Raw genomic sequence first — 25,419 nt, 5'->3', positions numbered from 1 at the left:
GAGAGAGAGAGAGAGAGAGAGAGAGAGAGAGAGAGAGAGAGAGAGAATTGCTTGCCATGTAATCTGCAAACTAAATTAGTAAAATGAAACATTTTATTGTTATAGCAGAGGCTGTGCGTGCACATTCGTGTGTGCATAACTGCTTTGGCCCGCATGAAGTCGCATTTCACAGAGTCCAGCCCATGACCCAAAATGGGTCTTGGTTAAAGGATAAGGATTTTTTGTTAATTTTTTACCCTTTTCCCACAATTTAGTCCTGCTAATTAATTCCTCCCACTTGCCAGTTGCCACTGCTGTTGTACCCTACTGGCTCACCTGCGAGTGAGGACCCCCAGTCCCCACCGGGAGGGCGTAGAGCTTTCGTCCTACTCCTCCCGATCAACATGCTCTGCTGACTGGTGCCGCCCCAGCCAACAGTATTATGTGCATTGACAAAGATCACCCTCCCACAGACAAAGCCTATTGTGTCTATAGATGCTGAACTGTGGTGGACAGCGTTGTGTTGTGATATTAGTATCACTCTGTATATTCACTACGGCAGTGGTTCTCAAACTGTGGGTCGGGACCAGGGGGGGGTCCCCAAATTATTTGGGGGGGTCCCCAGATGATTTGCCTAATGTGCATTGTACATTGTTTTCTCACTCAACAGTAAATAAACCAACATACAGTAATTCGCGTTTTGCAACAATTCATTTACATAGACAATTGCAAAATTCGGCACAAAAGAATATAAACAAGTTAATTTCATTTCATGTCAAAACCCCAACCCCACCTAGTAAACTATATTTGCATTTGCAGATAAGCAAATTAAAATGATAATACAACTAATATCCCTTCTTACCACTTCCACCACTTCTCATCCACACCACTCTAATACAATCTATATTTATATGAGAGTGCAAGTACTGATTTTCAATTAGTCTTCTCTAATTCACTTCCCAATTTACATTTGGAATGTAATCTATTGCCCGACCCCACATCTTTTGGAAATATAATGGTTTACAATAAGATAGGAGCCCTGCCTACCATTGTTTAGTCGGGGAGGGGTTTCAGATTTTCCATACACGTAAGAAACAAAATAAATAATAAAAGCAAAGCAGTCCTATTTGGATGATGTAGTGACAGACATTACCCCCTGTGGTCACTAGAGGGTGCCATTGATATGTGAAATCTCCCTAGCATCCTGTTACTCTGAAGTTCCATTGCGATTACAGTATGTCTGTATGTCTGTCTGCCTTTGTGTCCCTCAGTTTGTCTGTCCATGTGACCCCAGTAGCCCTCACACAACAGACCCCAGTAGCCCTCACACAACAGACCCCAGTAGCCCTCACACAACAGACCCCAGTAGCCCTCTCACAACAGATTACCCAGCAGGGGCATGTAATCCACATAACACAATAATCACCATGAAGAGCTGTGTTAGATGAAAAAACACACATCACATACATATCATTTTTACACACACACACACACACACACACACACACACACACACACACACACACACACACACACACACACACACACACACACACACACACACACACACACACACACACGCACACATGCATGCATGTGTCCATGAGCGCACTCATGGACTTCTTTGATGTCATAGCTTCCTTCCAAGCCATTTTTTGTGTGAAATTGAATTCAGTGTAAGTCAGTAGAACTAAAGCAGAATGTTTTGTTATTTTGCCGTGTGGTTCTTTTAACCGCGATGCGTGCGTGTTCAGTCCTTTTTGTTTTGCCAGCTAGCTGAAGTGGAGAATGCAGGCAGTGCTGACTGAAATGGAAAACATGATTGTTTTCTGAAGGCCAGTTGTTACTGTCTGTAACAGATTGTGGTGGAACTTGCAAATAGGAAACGATCGGCTCAGTTCTTCTGAAGAGATCTGAGAAAAACTTCCAAAAGGGAAATGAGCAGCTCAGCTCTTATGAAGTAATCTGAGAAAAACTCGCAAATAAGGAAAGGATCAGCTCAGTTCTTCTGGGGATATCTGATAAATAAACTTGCAAATAAGAAAGGATCAGTTCAGTTCTTCTGAGGAAGTCTGAGTCAGTCTTTGGCATTGACTGCGAGACATTCCTGTGCAATCATGCAGCCACTGCACATAAATATCATTTTATTACATGAAATGAAATTTACAATTGCTGAAATAAGATTGTACTTATCACACCTGACGTTGCAACTTTCCTGTGTAAGTCTTCTTGTACTTTTATCAAATGTGCACATTTCCACCTTCAGAATTTAGTGAATTCAAGTTCTTACTGTCATGCCTATACAAGGCCCATTATATGCAGTGTTTCCTCTATTCATGAAGAACTCTCGGCTATCCCCACTGTCACAAAACTGTCATCATCACTACAGATTTAGTCTCGCCCATTATGCCCAATGTTTTGTATTCATCCTTTTATAGTTACTGTTTATAATTATGGATGATTCTAAAACTGTAGCCTGCATTAGACCTGCAGCCAACATTAGAAAAGAAAAACCTCCCACCATAGCACCACTGCTACAGAGGAAACGGTGAGCTCCACCACCCACACCCTCGTCCTCCCATTGATGTGGTATGTAATTGAAGGAGGCAGTCGATGCTGGATCTTCTGCCACCAGCCATGAAAACTCACACAGCTCTGATGCATGCAGTCCTGTCTCCTCATCCATACCGGAGAAAATTAGATTAGACTTCCCCTTATTGATCCCTGAGGGGAAATTCAAGCGTGAAAGTAGCAACGATAATGCAAAAAGCGAATAAGGTACATACAAAAGTACAATCTTACAGGGCAGAATGATCGGATTATAACAAAATGCAAGAAAACACATACCTTACAGTATGTAATTTCTCTACCTCTCATGCCAAGTGGATAGCCCTTAAAGGGGTACCACCCATTTTCAACATTAAACTATGTCATTTATATGCCTTTTTTTGGGGTCATCTGATCAGTGACGAACGGCAAGAACGGTCTGTGGCCCGCTCTCCAGGCAGCCTGCAGTCTAGAACAGGGACTTTTAACTTAAGACTTGTTAGAGACTTTTCAGACAATTCAGTTATATTGTGTATCATATGCCATTATAAATTAAACTTTTATCGCACAGCACTGTTACATTCTCAAAGAGCTTTATACTCGCCTTCTGAACATATATACCTATACACATATACATTCAGAACGCAAGGGGCATTGCTCATATACTTAGCACTATTACATCTTGCAGATATGTCGTTTTCATATCTGTTAGCTTTCAGAAAATGGACACAAAGATGGAAAAAATGAATGCAGAGAAGGGGCTTGATTGGCGAAAGCCCTATTATTGCCTGATTTCATTTGAACTTAAGTTAAGAGGCCAGCCCCTGAAGACTGGAGGGGCCGGCACCGGGTTCCGGGTATATGGAAAGGTTAGATCTAGTACTGTAGGTATGATTGTACTAACCATGTAGTAGCTGTGCAGTTTATAGGTTAACAGGAGCATGTTAAAATCTGCTCTAGCATGAACTGGTAGGAAAGTATAGGGATAATATGGTCATTATGTTTTGGTTCTGGTTAAAATTCTAGCAGTTGCAGTTAGCAAGAGTTCAAGGGTCTTGGAAGTGCTGGTAGTTTTTTATATATTTTTTTTATTTTTTATCCCACCATTTGTATAACCCATTTTTCACCCAGTGCCAATTGCCTAAGCTTTAATCCTGGACACTACTCTCCCTCTGCCAGCCTAGCAAGTGGAAGGAACACGTTATTCCAACCAGTTCCTTTCCCCTCCATCAGGCACCCCGGCTGACCACGGGGAGGCAGTATAGAGACCAGGATTACTGCATGTTTTTTGTGAGGGTACCTACCCTAGGGGACACAGGGAGAACATGCAAACTCCACACAGAATGGCCCTTTCGCCAACCCCACCTAGGGTAGACGAGAGAACAAGCCCCCAGTGCCCACAGCATCCCCGGCGGGAATCGAACCCAGGACCTTCTAGCTGTGAAGCAACAGCGCTAGCGACTGTGCCACCGTGCCCCCCCTTGTGCTAATGCTAGTAGTTAACTCTTTAACTACCAGAGTTTTTCCGGAAAAACTCTGGCCTTCGGCCTGGCGGAGACAATAAACACTGCATCCTTAACATCCTTACTATCCTTATAATTCTACAAACCTCTATCTTCCTATCTAAACCACATTCCTTTTGTCTGACCAGGATCTTCTCCTCAGTGCGCTCAAGAATTGATCTGAACTTGCACATGGGCAATGATCATTAACATGTGCAGACACCCTGAGAGATATTTTTCACCTTTTCCCGAATTTAAGCTGTTTAATAGCCTCCCCAGAGTATGTTAGCTGTTGGTGCTAACAGCGTTATCGGCGTGTGTTGTTAACTCTTGACATTCATACAACGGAGCACAGCGCAACGGAGAAGAGTGTCGGGTCCGTGACTCCGGGTCCACGGACCCCCAAAGCATTTGCTGAGGGTCCGCGGCTCCGGGTCCACGGACCCCCAAAGCATTCGCTGGGGGTCTGCGACTCTGAAAATACATTTTAAAATATCTTTACATTTTATTTTTTAATTCCTATTTCTGCTAAGCAGCAAGCTAAATATACTTAGATTATTTTTATTTATATTAGGATAAATAAGTGCGACTGTAAAGACGAAACGGAAGTGGGGAGGAGGCTTCACATCCGGTTTATATATTAATCATAATCAGAGCTTCCGAGTCCCAGACTGTATGACCGGAAACATTTGAAAATTGTGGGAGGCAACAGTCTGGCCACGCGAGACTAATTGAATCACAATGTGTGAACCTGAAGTGTGTGAACACACGCCTTGCCCATACATAACTAAAAGTCTGAAAATACTTTGACTGGGCACATCCCCAGGTAATGCAGCATTCACTGGGGGTCGACCTGCGTAAAAAATAAATAAAAGATGTGTTCACCTGAATGGTGATAATAGCTGCTACTACTACTTTGTTTAGGTATGTTCAGCAATACAAATGCTATGCATGTACACAGTGCATAACCCAAACACTGCACATACTTTGACTGCCCGGGTATGGACTAGTAAGTATAAATTCCACAAACCTCATATTGTTGTCATCTGGACTTTACCAAACAAGTAAAAAGTGTAGCATAGTTATTAACAACAGCTCGAACAAAAGACATATAACATCATAGAGGGTCACTTGTAAAACTATTTGGCTTTAATGTTATCTTATATTGGATGTAGGCCTATTTAACAGTGCACATTTGAAAAAAATGTATTAAAAAATGTGCGATATAGTATGGCGTCACGACGATACATATCGTCACGTTTTAATATTGCGATATATTGTGACACCCCTACTGTAGCTATCTATCTATCGTTTTAATATTGCGATATATCGTAGGACGATACATTGTGACACCCCTACTGTAGCTATCTTTAGCTATGCTCTTTTATTAGATCATGAACTAGCAATGCCGTCTCTAGCAATGACTCTAGCAATCTAATATCTTCCTTACATGTCACATATGGCCTCATTCAGAGGTGTGTAATAGTTGTGCATCACTTTACCAGACAAACTTGGCTTGCTGCTCCCCCCAACACCTCTCAAATGGAGGGAAGTTAAAGGAATTGAAAAAGTCCCTCTGGCTGGCTCCCCTCAGCATGCACTGCTTGTGACAAGGGAGCTGGCCTGTGATGATAGCTCGACACACTGTCACCCGCCAAGAGAACGAACCTGCCAGGCACCTCTTGGCAGTGAGCGGTTTAATGGAGGTCTGAGCAGCATCCATAATGGATAAAAGAAAAGAAGAAAGTAGCTAATTAAAGACCGCTGGTAAGAAAGTGCCCTCTGTTGAGTGACAGTAGCTGCCTGCTCTGGTATTCTACTTTGTCTGCACCAAGTACCGAGATGGAGGGAAGAGTAGATGAATGGAAGGAGACATTTCTCTCCCATCTTTTCCCCCCATACCACCATAGGCCCAGGACGACACAGACAATGATAGGCGGAGGTGTGAGGAGACGAGAAAGAGGGACAGATGGATAGAGAGTCATGGTGTGTTCCTGCAACAGGAAGAACAGATGGATGGCGGTAGGTAGAGGAATGTGGATAGATGGCAGGTTGAATGGGTGGCTGAAGAGACGGCGCAATGTTTGGCTCCAGGCTTGGGCTCGTGATTGTTTAATGCGAGATGGCAGCAGGGGCTGTTTTTTCGCAGCTCCCCTGAAACCACGAAGACAGCAAAACAGCTCCATCTGCCTGATCCAATGGCTGCTGAACCTTGTCTGAATATTCTGATTACCCAACCCTGTGCTCACGTCTCTCTATCTCAATCTCTTTCTCTCTCTCTTTTTGTCTCCCTCTCTGTGATTTTCCCCTCATCTCTGGCTGAATGGTTGACAGGAGCAAAATTGCTTGTTATTTAAGGGCCTGGTGACAGGGAGAGCGGTGGATATTGCTCTCAGGTTGTTTTGCTCCATTGTGTTGTGTTGTTTTGTTCATGAATGGAGGGCTGGTGTGGTGATAGTTGGCATACTGAGGCCAGAGGGGTGAGATCTGCTCTCTGCCAAATGATGAAGCCACAAGCATTCATCTTTCCTTTTGACTGTGCACTTCATTAGAAACACCATGATTCATGGTACAGTTACACACTGACACATAGTCTTGAGTAATTGAGACTGTTGCTGTTGGGAATCCATGCCCTGCCTAAAGACACCACGATGATAGTCGTTACGGAACAGCAAAGCATTGCTCATTTGGGGATTTGAACCGGGTCAATCTTGGGGTAATAAGCGTAAATGTTCTTGCCTTTGATCTATTGTGGCCACAGTCTTATACAGATTTCTGTGTGTGCGTGTGTGTATGTGGGTGCATTTGTGTGTTATAGTAACCCCAGTTACCCCTCTTTCCCTCACGTCCTTAAGTTAGATGTCCAGTTCTCCTACTGGGCGTATGATTAAAATACAGATGCATGCTCTCTTAAGTTCCTACACCCTGTGGTGCTTCCCAAGGACTTCAGCTCAGAGGTCACACACACACACACACACACAGATATCTTATGTACACACTCGCTATAAATGAATACATATCCCGTCCTATCCTATTTAGGACAAAGGCTTCTCTGATCGTCTGTGGATCTTATAATATCATTCCTACTTGGAGACAGAGAACAGTTGACTCATCCTGGGATAAACAACCTTCATCAACCCATTCACCGCAACCCTATCCTTTGGGGGGGGGGGGGGGGTGTGTGTGTGTGTGTGTGTGTGTGTGTGTGTGTGTGTGTGTGTGTGTGTGTGTGTGTGTGTGTGTGTGTGTGTGTGTGTGTGTGTGTGTGTGTGTGTGTGTGTGTGTGTGTGTGTGTGTGTGTGTGTGTGTGTGTGTGTGTGTATTGGAGGCTTATCCTGTCTCATCAGATTCCTTGGAAGGCAACCCAAGCCTGACCCCCTCGTCGGGAGGAACATGAGGTCACCGGAGCTTCGCACAGGAAACCCACACTCATACAAAAGGCCTTGTTTGCTTGGTTTTTACAGAGAGAGAGAGAGAGAGAGAGAGAGAGAGAGAGAGAGAGAGAGAGAGAGAGAGAGAGAGCATGTGTTTGTGATGGCGATCGTGTGATGTGTGTTGCATTCTTTGGGGACGATGTCACCTTGGGTGTTTGGTGTTTATGATATTACTCTCACCTATAGTTATTAGTCCTGTCCCTCAGTCACTTTCATGCTGTGTGATGTGAGTGTGTCCTCAGGCACCTTAACGTGGTCAGATATGGAGCATTCCCCTCTCCCATCTGGACGGGATCATTGCCCTTCTTTATGCAGCCAAAGGTGATATAGATCATGTAGAGTTTTGTAGACGAACTGACTGAGGTTGTAATGATGAGGACAAACCCCCCCGCCCCCAACACCTCTCGCTCACGCAAGCTCCAGCCTCCTGTCACTTCCTCTTTCCTACCAGTCAGGATGAACCCAGACCACTGGCTAGTCCGTCATCGCGCCGCACTTCAAGCTTCAGTTCAACACATGCAATGCATTTAAGGCTCAGTGATTGGTTGGCCCACACAGTAAAATTCAGAGTGCTCATTTAGCTCTGAGAATGTACAAATGGATCCCTTAACACTGAGGATTTTACCGTGTAAATAATAGAGTTAGACTTTTGACTGTCCACATTAAGGTTTATCAAACCTTATATGTCACAGTTTCCCAAATGTTTTCCTTGAGACTCCAGTTATGTGTGAAGTTGAACACATTGTTATTGAGTTTCTCGGCCAGTGCAAACTCAGCTTTATCCTCCAGACAGTCTGAAGGCGCTGTGATGACCAGAGAGCTCTCACAGAGGGAGTTCATGCACACATACATCTGTCTGTCTACATATAATTGACTGGCATGTTTGTCTGCTAAAATCAAGTTCATGTGTGTGTGCATATGTGTGTGTGTGCATTATAGGGGTGAGAGAATGTGTGGCAGTGCAGTGGCCTACTGTACAGCAGGGGTCCCTTACCTGTGTTAACTTATATTCGGAACCATTATGTACATAGATGTACTGTATCTGTAGGACAAGCCGCACTCAAGACAAAAAGGCATTGCAGCACATTGTGCACAGCTCGTCAACCCCCCAATCTGTCGCTCCAAACCAGGTGCATAATGCCATTAACATGCAAGACTTGTTACGGAATACAAAAAACATGCCATTCAATACCAAGAAAATGCGTCGATGTTAAACTCCTCATCGGTTGTCTCTAAAAAACCTGAATTGTTGGTTCTTTCAACCCGTCGTTTAATTTTACCACAGTGTTGTCGTTGAACAGACGTCTCTAGGATACCGGTCTGGTCTGGGACTACTTTTACTTCTTTGATACCATGTGGAAATAGGTAAGAATTTGCCCCCTTAGCCGGATAAGAGTCTCTGATCTGGCTTGACCGTAGGGCACTCCCTAAAATAGAATGTTTGTCCCGCATCTCGTATGAACAGAGCAATGGTGTCATAACCCCCCAGTCGAATCTCAATGAGGTGCTTGGGTTGCTCATAGGCATTACAATATGACAGGTAGTCTGCAATGACCAACAGCTTTAAAGTGAGATGTCTTCACTCAGCGTTGATGTGCAATGCATGTCATAAATTGGAATCTAAGTAAACAACAATATCTGCTATTCTTCGTCTTTTCAGTTTTTAAAGCCATTTCTCAACAGGGGGCTGCATAGCAGCCAGGGGCTATGGCTATTTGGGGGTTGTTTGACATGGAAATGTTTGAAAACAAACCGCTGATCTACTGTACATTTCATCACCCTCAGCCATGTTCAGGCCTGTTGTTGTCTCTTTAAGGTTCCCTGGGGTGGGTGGGAGGGGGTCTTTGTGGTGTTGGAGCCTGGTTATCTGGCAGCCACCACCAAGGCAGCAGTGATCTTCTCCAGGGGGAGTCAGCAGCTGTCTCCCTGGGCCTTCGCAGGAATTCCAGTCCTTTCCCCTCTCTCCGTCTGGACGGCGATGGGGATAATTTGTTTGTGGAAATGACTGAGTGCTTAGATCATGCTGATGGCGATCGGGTGGCTAGCTCGGTGCCGAAGACTGTTCGCCGGGACGAGGAACCCGAAACCGCAGGGGCCGTGCATTCACGTGCACATGCACACACATCCAGCAGCAACAACAAGCAGTGGGACAAAGCGCAAGCTCGTGCTGCGGCTTCTGTCTTCACTCCCACTGGGCTGGAGTGTGCTTTCCTCATCATTTCATTCCCCTTTTCCTGATTAAATGTCTAGTGTGGAAAAACAATCTAATTGAGGCTGAATTGAATTAGAAAGTCTGCCTGAGCCTCATTCTTCCTCCTCAGCCCATTTAACATATTCAGGGTCATTAGCTCTCCCATCATGTCCCCAACTAAAGAGATATCTGGCTATTGACATTGCGTGATGTTTTATACGCTTGTCTGAAGCCTGCGCGTGTGTGTCTGTTTATTTATCCATATTTGTGTACACATTTGTTTTGAAGTCGCGTGTGTGTGTGTGTGTGTGTGTGTGTGTGTGTGGGGCTTTAACCACTTGAGCCCTAGCATCCGTGTTCTGGGGGAACATTCACAGAAAATAGCTGATCTACAAGTGTAGATTGTGTTGGCTATTTCGTGTTGGCTATTGGCTATTTTCGACGAAGAGATTTGATGTAGAGGGACCAACAACTACAGCGCCAACTCAGGTCCGTTTTGCAAAGTACAGAGGGTCTAAGTGGTTAACCTGAACCGCCACTTGTGTGTTTGACAGGACGTATACTGGACCTGAAGACGGGCACAGTGAAGAAAGAGGGACAGCAGTCTTCCATGAGGATGTGCATGGGTTCCAGACGTTCCTTCATCTGCCGCATGAGGTATGTGCATCACTGTTCATTTTGGGAGAACATTTTGATTTAGTTTTAGTCATAGTCTTTTGAATAAAATTCAATTTAGTCATCTGCAATCTTTTAATCGACTAAATATTTTAGTGAACTAAATCTACAGTTGATTTGATCGACCTAATTGTATTTTGGTGGGTCGTGATGGGGTCGTAATGCCTGACTTATACTTAGCTGTGTGCAGAAGATTGCTGACGTTGCGAGCTTGTAGATCGGCTATTTTTGGAGCACAAGCAGCCTCAGCATAAAATGACTTGTCTTGTGGTTCTACTGGATCTCTTCTCCTCTAGTCCCTCCCTAACAGTTTAGTCAAGTTTTTATTTGTTGACAAAATTGTCAGTATATTTAGTGATAGTTTTAGTCATCATAGCTTAGTTTTTATTTAGTTTTAAAGGTAGTCAACAAACATTTTTCGTCAGAGTTTTAGTCAAAATGAACCCTGGCGTGCATGCAGCTCAATGTCTGGTTCTGCCTTTTCACTGGTCCGGGCAGGTTCATTCTATTGGACTGGGCAGTGGGGTGTAGAAAACTGCTTTAGCCCATTCAATCCGGGAACGCATGCCGTGTCATTTTAGATTTTGAGCTATAACCATTATTTTATACTTTGCACGATTTTTCAAAAATAGCAGATCTACAAGCTTAGCGCGGCACTCAGTGCCGTGCTATGAGCTTGTATATCTGCTATTTTTGAATAGCCAAAGAAATCTAAAATGACACAGATGCGTTCCTGGGTTGAATGGGTTAAGACATGTTGTGTGCATAACACGGCAGAACATGTATGTATAGGCTAAGATGAGATTAAATGCAAAACAAATCGCATGCCTAATAAATCAGATTTACCTCAGAGCGTGCTTTATTGATTTTTTTGCCTGTCTTCGGCGGGTGGCAATGAATTCTCATCTGCACCTGACATCTTTAATCCCATGACTATAGATTTTCTTTAATGGAAATGATCCTATGCTCTACACTTGTGTATATATTATCTATCTTTGTGACAATGATACATGTTGTGGCTCATATATATTCTCAAACAGCCTGTTGCACCAGCTGTGCACACGTTCTTGCTTAAGTTATGCTGCAAAGTGCACACTAAACTATACGTTGAAACTAGTTAGTTTGATATTAAAGCTGTGTTGAGGTTTGGTTGCATCACGGAGATGTAAGAATCATCTTAGTAACACTTGTGTACACTAACCAAAATATTGTCGCAGAAAATGACTTTTTCATTTTATGTGACCGATCGGTGAAACGCATTCTTGATTCTTGTAATGCTTAATCCCATGTTGTCAAATTACTTAAACAGAATGTAAACAGTCAGGCTGATAAATCTACCATGAGGTTATTTCCTACCGTAGTTAAAGCAAATTAGGACTCATATTTTATTAACACTAATCAAAATAACGCTATTCGGGTCATAGACTGTTACAGTGGTGAGCATTCTTCATCATCATTGTAATTTACCATGTTATGATCCTCTCAGAAAATAAAGTACTTGTGTTCTTGAGGACCCCCTCAAAAATGTGATGGTACATCTCAAGGGGTTATTCGTAACAAATAATGTCAATCACTGTATACATGTAGTTATTTATTTATTTATGTAATGTCATGCTCAATTACTCTGTCTCGCACAGAGATGTAGGCGCCGTGGAGAAATAAAAAGTTGTGCACAATTGTGTCTGCCACAATATAAATCTATGTTATAATAAATTTGTAAACTAAAAGAGTGTAATCTGTCATGGAAAATGCGTTGCAGGTGAAAATCAGCCGGTTTAATTAAGTCTTCCTCATCCTCCAAGTTATCCAAATGACACACTATGACAATCACTATTTTACGGAGGACTTTACACCTACTAAGGACTAGGTGTGTATGATTGAAGTATTTCATATTTCAGCATATGGTGCAACCCTTAAACTGTTAACATGTAAACTCCCACCTAAATTAGAAACGTTCAAACTAGGCTACGTTTGAATTTACGCACAGCTGCTGCAACCTATTGCAACTAGATATTTACTTAGAAAGTAAAATACAAACATCCAAACACTGCCCAGTTAGCCTACTGGTGCGTCTTGAGTTGAGCACATTTACCCAATAAACATCTGGGTAGGATTAGTGCTGTTGTTTATATATAACTAAAGGTAAAAATTATTATGTAGACCAGTGATTTTCAAAGTGAGGTCCGGGGACCCCAGGGGTCCTTCAACTATAATTCAATTAACTTGAAATGACTACTTGACATTAAGCATCACCACTATGAATCTATTTCTGATGTACAATTTTATTGAAGTCCCTAGGATGGAATCATTTGAAAAGAGGGTCCATGTCTGTCAATTTGGGGGTCTGTGACATGAAAAGTTTTGAAAAAGTTCATGACACTTTCACGCAGTAATCTCAGACTTACTTAATATCATGTTCATATTGCAAGTAAAAATAACATCAAACTGCTGGTCAATCAATTGTTAAGCTGTCATAAACGTTTAATTCACATGCTATAGCATTCAAGGGGGGTGGCAGCAGTCACCGCTGCTTTAATATAATTGGGCTTCAACTGTCTGCATTGAGGTGCATTAAGCCTTCAGACATAATCAGACAAACCAAATACTCTTGACGGTGTTTTGGATACATTTCGGCACTGTTTTGAGATCGAGGGAGGTATGAGGTAATCCCAACTTGATAATAAAATGCTAACAGGTAAACAAGTTTAAATGTAGTGGCTTATGTAAGGAGACAGTGGGAGATGTTGGAATGCATACATTGGCAGCATTTAGAGTTCGCCATACAGAAAGCACAGAATGTTCCAGAAACATAAGTGACATTTTGATGTTTGAAGTCTGAAGCTGTTATTGATCATATGATCCTGCGTGCAGTGTGAGCACTTGCGTGTTCTACGCAGCAGCCTATGTACAATTATTATCCACACACAGATGTTTCTAGAATAGCAATTCATATGTGATTGATTGGAATGTTCAGGCAATTATTCCGTCATTAATCACAATATACAGTCCTGGGCTGCGAAATCAAGTTATCAAGAGTTATCTGCCACAGTGGCAAACTGTGGATGGAAAATTGAAAGAACAGGAGAGGACTATTGGAGGTGTTGGACTGGGAGGTGGCAAAAGGCGGTAAAATACACTAAAAACATTGCAGGCCATATAATAGTGTTTGTGAAAGATACGTTCATACCTATCTACCTACAAAAAACAGATGATTTAAGATTAAGATGTTGATGAATCATCAATTGATGGTGATCCCCAGAAAAGTGCCAAACTTGGTGTAGTATCTACTAAATAAAAAGGTACTTGCCTTTCATGGGGGGCCAGGGGTCCCCCCTATACAATGGTAGGGGAAATGTGCTGGACTGACCCAATTTGCATAATTTTGAATGACATCAAATACGTAGGGTTCATCCACCACACACTCGTTACATGACAATCCGGCCATTGGATATATAGATATCTTGTGTGAAAATGTAAAACTAGAGGAAAGGCTATGGTGTCACAGGGTCACTTAAATCAGTTAATCAATTTCCGGCAATTTCCGTGACAGACAACATTGCCATCCTTTTAGACCTAGCGGCACAGAAAAGTGGGATATGGCAACTTTCTATTAACACCGAACAACTTTTACACAAAGGAATATAATGTTTTCTACACTGTTAGCTTCACTTCTTCACTTACTGGTACACCGAAGAGAACTCACTATCTGTGCAGTCACTGAGGTTTGTGGTACACATGGGAAGGCAAATACTGGCACACAACACCTGTATAATGCCTAAAGGCGTGTTGCCAGAATCTTTTGATATTTTCTCCTTTCCTCTAAAGTCTAAACCAATGGGAAGGAGAAAGTGAAAGCTTGCCATAGTGAAGGTATTGCACTTATGAGCAAAGAGCTGAGATACTATAGGCAGTTAAAAAGAAGGATTATGTACTGTAATGTTATGATTTTAAGCTGAACTGCTAGCATGAGCGTTGCTCAACCTTCCCCTGGTTCTTCTTCTGTAATGCCCTTTAGAACCTAGTCAACTGTGACAACGTTCACACACATCAGGAACCTTCATATTACCACGCAATCATGCAGTATATGATTTACACCTGTTTTTCAAAATTGGGATGTGCGTGCACCCATAACCCATTTCACACCAAATGACTGAAGCCATATGCTTTAATGTTCAGACATGACAGCATGCATATTTCAACTCCCCTGGGTTACTGTTAAATGATTGATGTTTCCATACCACAGAGATAATTATAGATGATAGGTCTGCCACATATATTCCAATAATCATTGCCGTCTGTTAGAGCAGAGCCTCTGCACACCAGCGTGTGTCCGTTCTCTAGCCTTTGTCCTTCCTGGAGTCCCCGCATCATTACATGCATCACTGCATGCACGCACGCAAACCCTGTCTCTCCTAAAATCAGAATTTAGCTTTTGTTTGTTTCACCTCAGGATGTTTGAAAACCCATCTTGCATCCGTCACTAAGCACACGACTGCACTGAAACAGCTTTGATCATGCTCTGATGATGATTCAGAGTTTATTTTTAGCCACACGCGTTTCTCAATTATTCTTGATATATACACGCGGGTGATTGTTAATGCTGTGTTAGCAAAATTGGGGGATGTTTGGACTTGTTTTGCATGCATCAGTCACACGCGGGCCCGCTAATGGCACGATAATCAGTTTGTTATGCAGTCAGGAATGTGTAGGACCAGTATTTTCATTTGCTCAGCTTCTATTTTAGGAACTCTGTAAATTAAAACAGTGTGCTGGAGTGACTGTCTTATAGAGGCTGCAAGTAGTGAACAACAACCACTGCTGTGACACATGCATAAACATGGTTCAGCATGATCTCCAGTAAAACAACATTTCAGGGAAGCCATTATTAGCTCCAGGCCTTGTTACGTAACTCTTCTAACTCTGTCCGTCACAGCATACCACACAACAGTGCCAGAGAAAACTCTGGCCCATGGCAAAAAGGGCCTCCGCTGCCTGTCTGTACGTCACTGGCCTCACGGCGACCATGCAAGCGTTGCCAGCGCCAATCTGTAATCCATTTGACTTTGACTTGAGGTTCAGTGTGTGTTCTATTTTGCAGTGAGGCCCCACAATCAGGCTCCTATTTCAGTTTGGTCAATCAGGATTGAGGAAATGCGTTTTAAGTTTTTACAGCTTACAGCAACCCAAACACTGAGCTCCAAACAGCGTGGCAGCAAATGGCAGGCGAGCAGAGCTGCGGCAGGGCATGACTGTCAGCCAGCTGTCGGAACATGGTTCTGGTTTGTGGTCCTCTGCTTGTCTGTGGCATTCTGCATCTCAGGGGCAACATAACGTGGATCTCATAAAGGCCATTTTTTGTGAAAAAACGCCAGGTTTTCTAATGAATTCACATCCGTTTTTGACAGCATGCATTGGGGTTTCAATGTGCTTCCTGCCTCCTGCTGAGTTTATGAAGGAACCATACACCATGCACTATGCTCTACTGCTAGATTTGATGAGCTGTGTGTGTGTGTGTGTGTGTGTGTGTGTGTGTGTGTGTGTGTGTGTGTGTGTGTGTGTGTGTGTGTGTGTGTGTGTGTGTGTGTGTGTGTGTGTGTGTGTGTGTGTGTGTGTGTGCGTGTGTGTCCAGGTGTGGCAGTGCTCCTCTGGACCACATCTCCTTAAACCGGCTGTCCAACATGAGGAAGAGATACAGGTGAAGCCAACAACCTTTGCTATATTACTCCATCGTCTTCCCCTGTCCCCATCTTCTACCTGCCTCTGCACTCCCTTTAGCCTGCTGCCCATCCATCCCCCTACTCGTCATCCCCTCTGTCCCCACTCAACAGCATCTCTTTGTCTCTTCTCTGTCCCTGTAGCCTGTGGGCCGTCACCCCCCCCCCCCCCCCAGCCCCCCCGCCCCCCTCTGAAAAGTGTCCAGATTAAATGTTAGCTTTGTGTTTCAGTGTGAAGCTGGGAAAATGAAATAAACGCTCGCACACTGAGGGCTCCAATGCGACAGATGCTTTATTCCAACACAAAAAAAGCTGTGCCGGTTCAAGCCCAAAGCTCTTTCTCAGTCTGAGGTAGAGCTTTGAGCCCGAAACGTCAATGTGCATGTCGTTTTCAGTGCGAAACGGGACCACCAACCATTCCTGCAGCTTTCACAGCTGTATGTCTGTACCAAGCCCTCCTGTGTGTGTGTGTGTGTGTGTGTGTGTGTGTGTGTGTGTGTGTGTGTGTGTGTGTGTGTGTGTGTGTGTGTGTGTGTGTGTGTGTGTGTGTGTGTGTGTGTGTGTGTGTGTGTGTGTGTGTGTGTGTGTGTGTGTGTGTGTGTGTGTGTGTGTGTGTGTGTGTAATCTCTCTTTCTGTCATTGACAGGAATGGCCTTGGCCCATCAAAGGAAGGTGAAGCTCAGTATTCTGTGGTGCACTGCACTGGCTACATCAAAGCTTGGCCCCCTGCAGGTACACACATGCGAACACACATCCTAAACTAACAACTATGGTTTATCCTCCCCACTCTCTTGCCCCCTTCTCCCCCGTCTGCCGCTCCTTCCTAGTCTGTGTCGGAACTGACCGTGCCCTGGCCTAACCTAAAGCAGCTGCGGTGCCTGGAACATTCTTGAAAAGGGCCTGGCTTTGATCAGAGCCACAGGACGGCCTGCATGTGTCCTGTATCTGTTCCATCGCTCGGATCAGTCCATTTGAGAAGGCCACTGCGAGGTCTCTGATGGTGCGCTGGTTGGATCTGGGAAGCCTCAGCCATGGCTCCACACCGCAGACCTCTGTGAATCCCAGTGGGAATGTTCACACTGCCAGAGTGCACAGCACCTCACAAAGTAGAATCCAGAGTGTTAAGTCATCACTGAGAATGTAAAAAACTATCCATAAGCTGTGGTGGACGGTAAATAAGTACAGGCACTCATGACTTTCACTCCACTACATTTCAAATAGAAATATTGTACTTTTGTACTTTTGACTCAACAACATTTATAGGAAGCATTTCTTGGGACCCAAACATACAAAGAATATATTATGAACTAACCACTTTCCAATGTAGTGAAAAAAGCACTTTTGTATTTCTGAAGATTTCTGATTTATGTTTTTTTGGAGGACATTTTCTAAATTTCAATTCAGCAATGCATAGATATATATATATATATATATATATAAAATAAATTACTTAGTAATTTGTACTTTTGAATACTTGAGTATTTACTATAATATACTTTGTCCACCACTGTCCATAAGGGACTCTCTGGATTTTACTGTGCAGATGGTATTCATGACAACCACACGCACACTCTCCAAAACAACAAAGTGCTTACATAGTCATCGATACGTATGCACCCCCCACTGTCTGTGGAATTCAGTGATGGGACTGCTATACACCAGGTGTCTAGATGAGGGTTGAGTGTGCTAGGGAAGGAATAGAGCAACGTCATGCATCGCAGCATGACATCTAGCCTCGGAGCTCTTTTTTGTGTGCGTCTCCACTGGAACGTTTCCAGGTGTCACACAAACACAAATGAGCCCACATGTGTGTCAAAATCATTGACACATGCCTCCCTTTCATGGCCTAAAAATAGCCCCTTTGGAATGTTCTGGCCGCTGTAACAGTCACGAGATGAGACAGACATGCACATTCATAAAAAGCAGATGCATAACAATTATCACTTGCATGGTCACACACACACACACACACACACACACAAAGCATGAAAAAATACTGTACTCTTTGTGCTGTACCCAGATGTAGCAGGTTTTCCCGACCATCTGGTCACTGAATTGGTGTTGGGAAGGAGGAATGTAGCTCTTAGCGAGGACAAAGTGTTGAGTTTCAGTCGTAGTAAGTTGATGTGGAGTGCAGCTCATCTGGTCCCCGTGTCTGCTGTGATGAAGTGAGTCGTCGCAGAGACTCGTCATTAGAGACAGCGAACAGACGAGATGGTAATTGGCAAGAGAATCCTCAGAACTAACATGTCACCCTGCCTCACCATAATTGGATCTATAATTACCGTTAAGAACTGTTCACATTTCAGATGTAATGGTGACTATAATGGAGTGGGTTATGACCTTTCAGTACAACTGCCCATGGCTTCGGACAGCTTCTGTCTTAAATGTCTGGGGTTATGGGGATGTTCTGCTGTCATATGCAGAGGGAGTGGTATTAACCTATTAACCTCATGGCCTCTATAGCCAGTGACCCAACAGCAACAGTGCATGAGACCCACTTCAGATCTCTCAAACCCCGATAATAATCCATTTTTATCGGGGTTAGTAAAAGTATCATTTATAAAGATAAATGCTACATGAACACAAATATTGAAGGTGCAGTAGATACATTGACAAAATCATGGACCATTGACGTATAGGTCTTCACAACTATAAAACATAGTACAGCAGTTCTCAGCGGTAGAAGTAACAATGTCTCTTTCATACTATGACGGCTCCCAATGATAGCAGAGACAGCACAGCATTTTGCAAGCCAGTTAGTCCCCCTATTGGGCATCTCATAGTCTTTCAAGACTATCTCTTCCACAATCTTCAAACACTAGAGCAGTGGTTCTCAAGGTTGCCAAGGACCTCCAAATTGATATGTATGTGGCCGCGGACGCCCACCTGAAAATATGTCAAAAATAGCAGCTCGAACTGAACTAATTTTGCTGGGAACCCCCTGGTATCCCCCCCAAGGACCCCTGGGAGTCCCCGGACCCCACTTTGAGAACCAATGTGCTAGAGAGAGTCTGTAAATCCGCCCAGTAAAAGTTGAGATCAGGAATCTGCTCTTCAGACTGGAAGGGTATTCGTCTCGACCAAACACAGCGTTCACGAATATATAGTTTTAAATATCATTATGAATTCCCATTTCTGCTAAGCAGTTAACTAGCTATGCTTTGACCAATTTTGTTTCCAGAATGAGTTTTCGCAAAGGCAAAACATAACTCATATTACACAGCTTGGTTGAATGCTTGATTCTGATTGGTCAATCGCTGAATTCAGCGTTATTTCTGGATAATGACCGATGGGCTCAATAACAGACCACTGTCTAATAAAAGACTCAGAGCACCTGCTGCGCTGCTTTTTATGCTGTATCCAACATGACAGCCATGTAAACAAACACACAATGTAATTTACAACAAAACGTTGCTCTCAAGAATGTTTTTGAAAACATTTGAAGCGAGAAATAGATGACGCAATAACAGAAAAAGAAATCTATTTGATCAACATTTCCTTGTTTTCCGAGGCCACCGTGTTGCGCTGGATGGACGGCCAACGCAACACTTATGGAATACTTTCATTACCGTAAGCAAGGAAATACTTCGTTTTGTTGTTACTTTTGGTTCAATTTAATAATTTATTTATTAAGTAGCTGTGTAATAATTCAGGATCATTAAAAACCTCGGCTTCGCCTCAGTGTTTAATCATCCTGTCGGGTGTTATTTCTCAACAACTACCACTGCGGCGACAATTATCCCTTACATATTGTGCTAAGGAAACACTAGTGTGGAGGACTCCCTTCACACTGTTTCACAAGTTTCAGATTGGAACAACTTAAAGCGGCACTATGTAACTTTTTTTTGTATTAATAAAATGTAATTTGTCCAATCTGTATGGTAGAGTATGTTAATACAATATAACTTATACAATTGAGGTGATTGTATTTTGACCTAGACACAGGATCTGACACACATTTTTTTCAGAAGATTAAATTTATCCCCTGAGCAAGCAGGCAGGCTCTATTAGCTCAATGGTAAAAATGTCAGCGCTTGTGCATGAAACCGGGTTTAAATGCGGGGTAGAAGAGGAAAGTTACATTTAACAAATGTAACTGTAACTGTAAATGTAATGTAGCTTTAACAATCATTAAGTTGGACAGAGTTTGGCGATGTTCCTGAGGTGGAACATCCACTGGTATGAATCCATATCATGCCACGTTTGGTACCCCCAGCTCTCCCGCCCAATGAAAAATAATGTCATGGGTGCTGTGTGTATTGAGTCCCAGCCACTTTCGCACTATACACAACGTTTTGTCCTTCATTTCACTTTGTACTTTATGTTAGATGTGGACGTTACAGAACAGATGTTGTACACACACACACACGCACGCACGCATTCTCCATGACACTGTGTGTTTGTTTTAGCGGGGCTGCTGTGGAGATATCAGAAGAAGAATTGATGTCAAAACAGAATTGATCTGCCTATCCTCAGTTACTGGGTCATAATGTGAAATGGGTGGGGATGGAGCGGTATTTGAATATTTGTTCTGGATGATATGTAGGGGGACTGGCAGCGTGCTTATGATTTATCTGGCAGTGGCGTGGAGGCGTGATGTGGAAGAAATTGGTCATACATCAGTACCAGAGAGACAAGGCAGGAGATTACCTCTCCATGCCGCAAAATTCAAATAGCAAATAAGAAAATAAACATTTACACTTTATCAGAACTGTCTTGTTGTAGTCAGTACTCTGTTTATTTCTCCATAATCTCAATGTTCTTACTCCTCTCTCTCTCTTTCTCTCTCTCTCTCTTTCTCTTTCTCTCTCTCTCTCTCTCGCTCTCTCTCTCTGTCTGTCCATTTCACTCTCTCCCTCTGTCCATCTCTGTCTCTCTCCTCAGGTATGACGATACCAGACGAAGACACAGAGGCAGGTCAGACCGGCAAATACTGCCTGGTGGCCATCGGGAGACTACAGGTGTGTGTGTGTGTGTGTGTGTGTGTGTGTGTGTGTGTCTTTCTGTGTTTTTCATGTACATTGTGTGTTGCAGTGTAGAGCAGTGGTTCTCAACCTGGGGGTCGCCAAATAATTTGGGGGGGTCGCCAGATTTTTTGGTGAATTTGAAAAAAAAAAAATTTTTTTTTTTTTTTTTTTTTTTTTTTTTTAACAAAATATTTTTTTATGTTATCATTAATTCATGTTTTATCAGTTAATTTACTCAATTTACCCACTTTTTGGAAAAATGTTTTGAAAATAAACAATTATCAAATAACCTATTATAATTAAATAACCTTCGCGCGCGCGAACGGGACCGCGCGCGTGCATGCGGGGGGTCGCGGGAAATAATATCATTATTTTGGGGGTCGCGGCCTGAAAAGGTTGAGAACCCCTGGTGTAGAGAAACTGTTTACTTACCCTGCTGATTGTTACATGATATAATCTGGCTCTCAAACATTTTTGTCAAGGACACCCAAATTGATGGACCCCCATTTGAAAAGATCTTGTGTCATGGACCCCATAAAAAAATATTTTTGTTGTTACTGTAAATCTCAACTAATCAATTAGCGTTATTTTATACATTGTTTATACTTAATTTCATACCGTGACATGCAAAAGTAGTTAAATTAGCAGATTTTGTTGTGGCACTTTGTGAGCTTATAATGTTTATGTTTATGTAGTTAAAAAAACACAATTGACCTAAATACAAAAACACTATTGACCTAAATACAGATGGAAATAATTGGCCTTAACAAAAGCTGTTCTGCAGTTAGTCAGTCCTGAGTAATCCTGAGATTCAGCTATGTTTGGCATGGGACACCATCGTACAATGGAGTATAAATCAGGATTAACCAGACAAAATGTCACCCCTCTGTGCCATTATGTTGCATAAGAACCCCTGTACAGTAATCCTGACTGAATTTTGACAACTCATGATTACGGTCACTACCAGGGGCTCCTTTTGTTTTTATTAAAGTGGGTTAGGTGGTGACGCTGACTTGATGTTGGCTTTGCTGTGTAGTAAGTACGGCGACTGGCCGCCATTTGGAAGCAAGGGAAAGACACTTGAGTTGTCGTGTAGAGGTTTATTGCTCTCCGCATGCTTTTAAAACAGGCCTATAAACTTTATTTAGCAAGACTTTTCCTTTCCTTTTTGGACCTCATGCCTACACACACACACACTAACTAAATGGGGAATACCACTCATTTTCAACATTGAACTATGTCTTCATCAGTGACATACGCAGGGTGTACTTTTGGCTCCGCCCCGATCGTCAAAGGGACATTTATGTGAGTTAAAAAAAAGGAAACCCTGACCTTGTTTGTGTTGGATCTTAAAAAAAAGAAAGAAAGAAAGAAAGGCAGTAGAAGTACTATTACTATTACAATAACATGTATTGTTGTCTGCATTTGATTGTCTCATCCATCTATCGATCTCCTCCCGATTCCTTCTTGTGTAATTTGCCACCTTCTTCCCTCAGGTGACCAGCTCTCCTGTTTCCATGGATATGAATGGTCTGACGGTGCCCACAGAGTTTCTGTCTCGTCACAACTCTGACGGTGTCATCACCTTCGTCGACCCTCGCTGCATCAACGTAATTAGCTATCAGCCTCAGGTGAGCCAATTAGACTGTAATGGGGTCTTTGCAGTGTAATGAAAACATGTAATATGGACAGAAATGTCATTTTTCATTCTGACGTGGATGGGAGCCTCTGCGAACACATACACTACATTTTAGAATTGAATCATGAGCTTTTGATTAGTTTCTCATGCCTCGGGTCCTACTTCTATGCAGGGGTTGTGTGAAATATAGCTTAAAGTTCTTTTTGACTGGATCACGTTTTCCTACAGTAACTTCCCCTCGTGTCTGTCCATGTGTGGCGTTAGTTTGAAGATGTTTCCTTTCAAGGGAACGTCAAGCCTCCATGACGTTCTTTGATCTCTACTATAACTCTCTGGGTCCATTTTCATCGTGGTAAAATACTGTAGATAAGGTCCCCCTTTTCGCCATGCAGTCATGTGAATAACTTGGTTCAGCAACTTTTCTGTAAGAGATCTACATGGGCGCTCATCTTGAGTCCTGATCTCCTACAGATGTCCCATAGCTTTGATCAGCTTTGCATTATCAACTCTGTGTATGTGAGATATTAGGTTGACAGGAAAAGGTGAACATTGGAATGGTGCATTAAAGGCATTCCTTCAGCCAGTTACCCTCACACTGTTAACCTCTTCTCTCATCACTGGATAAACGATTAGCTTTCATTTGTCATGAGTAAAAACATACAGTATGAAAGTGGAATATGTGGAAAAAAGTTAATTCAAATATATGTATAGCTATTTCTACTTTACCTGGATATGAATGATTTTTGTACAGTTTAAAACCTTTACATCTTATTTTATTTGACAGTTCTCACATATGCAGTTACCAAGAAAAAAGCTTTGCATGCAATCATCTATATAAACACAGATCCCACTCAGGACGATTCAGTTGAATCTTTCGATATTGATTTTACATAATTAAACTTCTGCAGTGGCTGTGTCTTGGCATACCATTAGCCATTATATTTTCCACTGCCATTAACCTCAAAAGTGAACGATTCACCTGTTGAGACTATGAAGAGATACCAGAAAGAGTGAGTAAATCTATGAACCTCCATAGAGTTTCATGATCCAGGTATTTCAGAGCTATTTTGTTTTGGCCAAAAAGATCAGAATCAGAATTTATTGCCAGGTATGTTTGCACATACAAGGAATTTGTCTCTGTGGGATTTGTGCATTACACTGAAAGCAACAAATAGAAACTTTTTTTCCTTTCAGTCAAGTGACTGAAAGGATATAAATATAGTATGCAAAAACAAACCAGAAACATACACTATGCATTATGCAATATAGAGTACAATATCCTATAGAGTAGAGTCAATGGATTATACAGGCTGGTATAGCAACATGGGGAGATAAATAAAGTAATAATGCGTATTGCACATGTTAAAAGTATACGCCCTTATATGGTACAGTTATTAGTACCATATACATTCCACAGTGCACTTGTATGAATTAATCATAGCAGCACATACAGTACATTCCCATCTATGCTGAACTGACAGTCTTTTCCTCTTGTGTAGGATCTGTTGGGGAAAGACATCCTGGAGTTCTGCCATCCAGAAGATCAGAGCCACCTGAGAGAGAGCTTTCAGCAGGTACTGTACCACAGGACTGTACTGTTGTAACAGGAGATGTGGGGGGGGGGGACTCCTATAGCAGGGAGGACAGTGAATGACATGTACTACGGTGTGAACAGGACAGGTTAGGCCAGGGGTTCCCAAACCTTTTCAGCTTGAGACCCTAAAGATAAATTTGGTGTCTTCCCAGGACCCAAACGTAACAAAAATGTTGAATTAATCACTTGAGTGGTTTAAGTGATTAAATAGGGGTTCAAAAATAGTGAAAATAGACGATCTACAAGCTGCCGGGGCGGCAGTGGCTCAGGGGTAGAGTGGCTGGTAGAGCGGCCTGATGGGAACCGCGAGGTTCCCAGTTCGATCTCGGGCTCCCCCAGTGTCGAAGTGTCCTTGAGCAGACGTGACGCGTCCTGACGCTGTATCCCTAATTGCTCCCGATGAGCAGGTTGGTGCCTTGCATGGTTTCCTCCGCCATCGGTGTATGAATGTGTGTGTGTGTGTGTGTGTGTGTGTGTGTGTGTGTGTGTGTGTGTGTGTGTGTGTGTGTGTGTGTGTGTGTGTGTGTGTGTGTGTGTGTGTGTGTGTGTGTGTGTGTGTGTGTGTGTGTGTGTGTGTGTGTGTGTGTGAACGGGTGAATGTAATGCACAATCTATGTAAAGCGCTTTGGATAAAAGCGCTATATAAATGCACCATTTACCATTCACAATATATCACATTGACATTTTATCATATATTTTTGAACATTTCTGGAAATATTTATAATTTATGGGGGGTGAATATTTCAGAAAATCTTGATTATGATTATTCTTTTTTTTATGTCTGAAATTATAGGAAAGGTTTGAAGAACTGGATATTTGCTTAATAATAATAATATCTAAAATGTATATAGAGCTTTTCTAAGTACCCAAAGACTCAAAGACTTGCAAACCCATAAAAACAGGTCAGGTCGCGGACCTATGTTTGGGAAACACTGGGTTAGGCAAAGAGGAGACAAAATGACATCTGCTGCAGGTTAGAAGTGAAGGGCGCAGAATGGGGCTCAGTTAGATCTCAAACGTTCTTCAAGACAAGTTGAGACAAGAGTGGTGGAGGTGGCGGCGAGGAGGAGGAGGTTACGACCCAGCAGCATTTGGACATGGATGGATCTGTCATGTGGAACACAGTGCCTGGGTGTCTTTATTTATTGTTCCCATGCGGTTCAGTAGCCGTCTG

The 25,419-nt window shown here is 42.7% G+C and overlaps 1 protein-coding gene across 2 annotated transcripts in view; it reads left to right on the top strand.

The window, feature by feature from the left end:
- arnt2 (aryl-hydrocarbon receptor nuclear translocator 2) overlaps positions 1 to 25,419 on the top strand; it is a 68,564-nt gene that overhangs the window by 14,928 nt on the left and 28,217 nt on the right. For both annotated transcript variants that reach the window (XM_084065607.1, XM_084065606.1), the window contains exons 6-11: positions 10,208 to 10,310; positions 15,958 to 16,023; positions 16,689 to 16,774; positions 20,930 to 21,006; positions 22,509 to 22,643; positions 24,151 to 24,225. In XM_084065607.1, coding sequence (XP_083921733.1) covers positions 10,208 to 10,310; positions 15,958 to 16,023; positions 16,689 to 16,774; positions 20,930 to 21,006; positions 22,509 to 22,643; positions 24,151 to 24,225 — 542 coding nt within the window. The remainder of the gene's footprint in view (positions 1 to 10,207; positions 10,311 to 15,957; positions 16,024 to 16,688; positions 16,775 to 20,929; positions 21,007 to 22,508; positions 22,644 to 24,150; positions 24,226 to 25,419) is intronic.

This window comes from Gymnoscopelus microlampas (genome assembly GCF_963454915.1).
Source record: "Gymnoscopelus microlampas genome assembly, chromosome: 1".
NCBI classification, from domain to species: domain Eukaryota; kingdom Metazoa; phylum Chordata; class Actinopteri; order Myctophiformes; family Myctophidae; genus Gymnoscopelus; species Gymnoscopelus microlampas.
The sequence above is the reverse complement of the archived record's forward strand: the minus strand, read 5'-3'. Positions and strand labels throughout refer to the sequence as shown.